Raw genomic sequence first — 5855 nt, 5'->3', positions numbered from 1 at the left:
GAGGGGGGGGGCGGGGGATGGGGGGTCTGCGCTAATGCTAATATGTTTATAGGGTATTGTTTATATAGGGATTATGTTTGAGCGAGGCATGTGAGCAGTCAGTATATGGAATCCATGTAAAATATACCATATTTAGGTTAAAGCCGACCTTTACCCTCTGTTACTAAAACTTCCCATAGGGGCCGAGTGAAGAGCCCAATGCCGTCGAGCGACTTTCGGCTCGGCTATTCTGCTCGGTACCTCCGTGGTACCGAGCAGGATAGGAAATAAAGTTAAAAAGTAGAATAAAATGTAAAGAAATAATACATTTTAAAAAAAGAAAAAAATAATAATACTGAAAATTGGGCGGAGCTAGCAGTGACAGCTAGCTCCGCCCAACTGTTTCCCATTGGCTGGAACCTGCCAGAGTCTTCTAGCAGGTCCTGGCCAATGAATAATAACTGCCTTCAGCTCAGCTGAGCCGCTCGGCGCCTTCGGGAGGTGTACAAAGTAGAAAGAATAGGTTACCAGCACTCAAAATGATTTCAAATAGATAGATAGTCCTTTTTATTGGACATACGTGTCACAATAGTCAAATAGCCAACGTTTCGGGGCCACGCAGGGTCCCTTCCTCAGGGCAAAAGATGTGACAATGTGATGGTGTCCACACACCACATATATACCCCATAATGTGAACCAATTATCAATAGACACTCCCCCAGTGATGTCAGAATGGCGGGAAAAACGCCATTTAAAAAAAATACATAGACATGTTTAAAAAGCACACATATATGCTATCCATGTTACTCACAGTTTGTTACCTCCAGTCTGAGGTTTAGAATGGTAGCTGTGGCGGTGTAATGTCAGTCATCATGGCGATCTGCTAAAGATGTAGAGAATGTGAGACAGTGTTGCGATCCGGTGTCCTTCTGTGGTATACACAGCGTCGCCTTCTGTCCTGGTTAGACGCATACGATAGACGTCATTCGTAACCAGGGTGATGGGGAGATACAATTCTCCACGATTCTAGTGCGCATGCGCCAGCCGGAATATCGGCAGATACTCCCACGGTGCCATCCGTGGGAGTTACTGCAAGCACCTCATCTCTATTGGCCGGGATTGCTGAAAGGTGTGCGGAGAGCACCCTCACCAATTACAATTCGGGAGGTGTACGGCGCTATAGTGAATAGCCCGTACAGCAACCCCTTGGTTCGACTGAAGCGAAGGGCTCCCGCAACCGAAGCTAGCCGAAGGATCAGCCGAAGCTGCGGCTGATCCTTCGGCTAGCTTTGTGAATAACCCCCTAAAAGTTACAAAACAGGCGGGCCACGAGAATACTGAAAGTATGTAAAGGTCTATAAAAAAAATATACATTATGAATGCTATCTTCATACTGTAATGTTTCCTTATTTGGGCATGGATATAAGAAAGAACAGTACATTGTGTATAACTTTACTAGTAAATGTCATATTATTTGATTCAAATGATAAATATAAGAATGCTTTGAACATTCTGTACAGTTACATTTAACTTAAAGGAGAACTATGAGGGGGGTGATTTTCACTCACCTCATAGTTCTAGCCGACCTGTGACAATGAGACTGTCACAGGTCGGCTCAGTAGATCGGGAGGTGAGCGAACGCATACCGACGTTCGCTCACTTCTCGATCCTGTCACTGCTCTCTGCCGTGACAGGTGAGGGGCTGGATTCCCCCCTCCCCGCTCCGATCCGCCAGCGCTGACTGGCGGAACGGATGGGGGAGGGGGCGGGTACAGCTGGCTCTGCCTCTAGATAGGCAGAGCCAGCTGTCACTCACGCAGCTAGACGGATCCAGACATAATTGTCGGGATCCGTTTCAGCTGCAGTGTCTCAGTATACCGCGAACTGTAGCTCCCTATATACTGAGCCTAGGGTGACGGGAGGACGCTAGTTTGTGTCCTCACGTTACCCTAAGGAGAACTATGGGGAAAAGCCCTGACACCATAGTTCTCCTTTTTGACCAATACAGATCAATTGAACTATTTTTATTATTCAGTCCTTTAGATTAATGACCGATTGATCATATTTTCTGTCAATCACAAACTGTGTGGCTTCATTATGATTAGGAACGCACCGATACCGTTTTTTCGGTATTGAGTACGAGTACAAATATTTTGGTTTTTGGTACTCGCCTGTACCGAGTACCGATGCTTCCCCTGGCATTAAGCCGGCTTCCCGGGGTGATCAAGTAGCCGGGCGGAGGGTAGTGACATTCTGCCCGCCTTCCTCATTGCCCGGGAAGCCAGCTCCATGTTGTTTGGCCAACTCAATTGTGATCGGCCGGGAAACTGGCTTCCCAGCCAATGGAGCTGGCTTCCTGGCCAATCAGGAAGCAGGGAGGCGGAGCTCTATCGCTGAAGCTTCTAATGCACATTGTGACTTTAGAGAAAGCAATTTCAGTCCAGGAGAGGAGCCGGTAGAGAGATCGGCTGATCGGTTGCTGCGTGTCGGAAGGCCGGGATGAAATTGATTTGCGTTTTCACAGCCGTCCTAATTGGCAAGCGAATCCCCTGAAATTAGAAGCTAATTTACAGCGTATGTTGTAAAACGTCGCTGATTATGACATTTGACATCCGGCATCACCTCCGTTAATTGGATTCCTCGGAAGAATGGCGCAGCCTGCGTTCTCCCGGCCCAAGGTTCGCTCCCGACCACGAATGCCGCGGGGAGTTGAGGTATAATTAGTCCGTCGCTCTAATTAATAGTTTGAAATGAATCTTTGATGAGAGCGGCTCCTCCAATTAAACGTACGTTGGGGTTTATCAAATATTGACATTGCCATTGTTGGTAAGTCAGTGGCATCAAAATACGTACGAGCGCGGTTCCACGCCGGACGCGAAAAAAACCCTTTCATGACCAGAGGCCATTGATGCTCAGACTTGATTGGTTGACTTGACAATAACATGATTCATTTCCCAACCAAAATAATTTTCGCTTTAGTTTTTTATGCTTTTTTTGCATATTATATATATATATACACTGAGTGGCCGGATTATTATATACACTGAGTGGCCGGATTATTATATACACTGAGTGGCCGGATTATTATATACACTGAGTGGCCGGATTATTATATACACTGAGTGGCCGGATTATTATATACACTGAGTGGCCGGATTATTATATACACTGAGTGGCCGGATTATTATATACACTGAGTGGCCGGATTATTATATACACTGAGTGGCCGGATTATTATATACACTTTTTTTGAGCGGCTCATTGTTAAAGTGTTTAAAGACCGGACTGTCAGCCGACAATCTGGGTCTGAACAGACGAATTGCGGCCGTCAGCGACTAGTCAATGTTAGGGCAGAACGGGGGAGGGGCAAGACTGGTACAAGACAACAGAAGGGTAACAGTGCCGTGTCAGATTCCTCGCATCACCTTTCACCATCTCGTGAAGTCACGAGGCGGCCCAACGAAGTACTGATGGGGGCGGGGCATAATAATCTGGCCACTCCGTGTATATATATAAACACAAGAACAAATATAGCAGCTCGAGAATCCTTACATGTGGAAGCTGCTTTAGTTTTCCCTTTACAGGCTATGAAGTCACTGGTTGCCAGAAGCTGGGCGGGACGCCGGCTAAAGTGTCCCAGGTTGCTAAGATCCGGGGGGGAGATGTGTAAGGACCGTACACCTTTTATTTTTTCCACATAAAGACTACAGTGGACTACCTCGGGGTCTATATATGAACTATTTGCAGGGCCAGTCGCTCTGTGAATATCTGCGAACGTTAGTTTTGTGCATTATTATTTTTTTTCCCCTCAGGTCGAATGTATTGTGATATAATACCGCACTATGGCCACTAGATGGTGCTGAGGAGCATTGTAAATAAATACTTGGACTTAGGGATGTACCAAGTACCAATAATTTTTTTCCGGTACTCACTGATACTGGAAGTCCAATTAAGGGAGCCGCCCGGCTTCCTGATTAGCTGCAAAGCCGTCCCCATGCTCCCTCATCACAACGTGAAGAGGAAGCATGGAGCCGGCTTTCTGGCCAATCAGAAACTGGGGGGTGGGTAATGACTCGCCGCCCAACTTCCTGAATTGGCCAGTTTCCTGATCAATCAGGAATTTGGGCGGCGAGCCCTTATACGCTGCTCGGCTTTCTGATTGGCAGGGAAGCCGTCTCCCTGCTCCTTCATCACGAGGAAGCATGTGGATGCTTTCTTGGCCAAACCCACCCCCCGGCTTCTTCATTGGCCATAAAGCCGGCTCCATGCTTCCTTGTCACAACGAGCATAACAAACACGACTAATCAGGAAGCCGAGCGGTGACTTATTACAGGCTTCCAGGCTAGTCAGCTCCATGGGAGCACGGAGATGGCTTCCCAGCCCATCAGGAACCCGATGGAAGTTCCAGTATCGGGAAAAGTATCAGGAGCATTTGCGTGAGTACGAGTACTTGCCAAAATACTCGGTATCGGTACTGATAATAATACTAGTATCGGTATTGGTGCATCCCTACTTAGACCAGCTATACAAATTTTGCCCATGCGGTGTTTGCACTTTTGGCAAAATTTTGCAAAATTGGTCATTTTGCGCCAGAAATCACTCTGCTTATCCCTCCACTTCCAGTCTTCTACATACAGTGATTCTTAGGTTGTACAAATCTCATACACTCCAATGAGCCCTTCAGATATTTTACTTTCAAAACAAAACATGTTTTAAGATTTGCCATGCGTGGCTACAATTATAACCAGAGCCAGTTGCTAAATATTTCTATTTTGCCTTTCAGGTTTTGGCATGACCACCCCAGCCACCATTGCAGGGAAGATTTTCCTCATATTCTATGGCTTGATTGGATGTGCGGCCACCATCTTGTTCTTCAACCTCTTCCTGGAACGCCTGATCACAGTCATCGCCTTTATTATGAAGTCGTTTCACGAGAGGCAGCTGAGGAGGAAGGAGGGCATGCCTCCCGAAACACGTCGGGGCTCTGGTAACTCGGAGGTGGACAGTCTAGCTGGATGGAAACCATCCGTATATTACGTAATGCTCATTTTGTGCGTTGCGGCCATTATCATATCTTGCTGTGCCTCTGCCATGTACTCGCCCATCGAAGGATGGGGCTACTTCGACTCCCTCTATTTTTGCTTTGTTGCCTTCAGCACTATCGGATTCGGTGACATGGTCAGCAGTCAAAAAGCCAAATATGAAAACCAAGGACTTTACCGTTGCGGCAATTTCATCTTCATCTTCATGGGGGTTTGCTGTATATATTCCTTATTCAACGTGATCTCGATAGTCATCAAGCAGTGCATCAATTGGATATTAAAGAAGCTAGAATGCCGATGTTGCCAAAGATGCCAAAGAAAAATATTTAGGCCCAAAAGGAACGTGGTCATGCCGGGCAACGTTCGAACTAGACGGAACATCTCTATTGAGACGGACGGCGTTTATGAGAGCGAGACGGACGGCCGGAGGATGTCGGGTGAGATGATCTCCATGAAAGACTTCTTGGCCTCCAACAAAGTCTCCTTGGCCATCATGCAGAAGCAACTCTCGGAGACGGCCAACGGCTGCCCGAGGCAAATCGGCACAAGTTCCCGGCACAATGGCTTCTCAGGTGGTGTGGGGGCATTAGCAATTATGAATAATAGACTGGCAGAGACCAGTGTGGACAGGTGAATGTTCTGGCTGGAAAGACAATGGAAGGATCATTCAATAATTCGGAAAGTTTGATGTCTGGGGTTACTTGAACTGAGAAGGTTCTGATTTGTCCGGGTCATGATATACCTAGTCGTAGTCAGTCACATTCAACTCAACCTACTTTGTAATGTTGACAATGTTTCACTATTCACTATCCGAGTGTCTTCCACTCTAGGGAT

At 46.8% G+C, this 5855-nt stretch overlaps 1 protein-coding gene across 1 annotated transcript in view; it reads left to right on the top strand.

Moving 5' to 3' along the window:
* KCNK13 (potassium two pore domain channel subfamily K member 13) overlaps positions 1-5655 on the top strand; it is a 53643-nt gene extending 47988 nt beyond the window's left edge. The window contains exon 2 of the mRNA XM_018558518.1: positions 4763-5655. Within this exon, the coding sequence (XP_018414020.1) occupies positions 4763-5655 (893 nt within the window). The remainder of the gene's footprint in view (positions 1-4762) is intronic.
* Positions 5656-5855: the final 200 nt, after the last annotated feature.

Source organism: Nanorana parkeri, unplaced genomic scaffold, assembly GCF_000935625.1.
Source record: "Nanorana parkeri isolate BGI_ZX_2015 unplaced genomic scaffold, ASM93562v1 scaffold344, whole genome shotgun sequence".
NCBI lineage: Eukaryota > Metazoa > Chordata > Amphibia > Anura > Dicroglossidae > Nanorana > Nanorana parkeri.
This window is presented reverse-complemented; position numbering and strand designations above follow the sequence as displayed.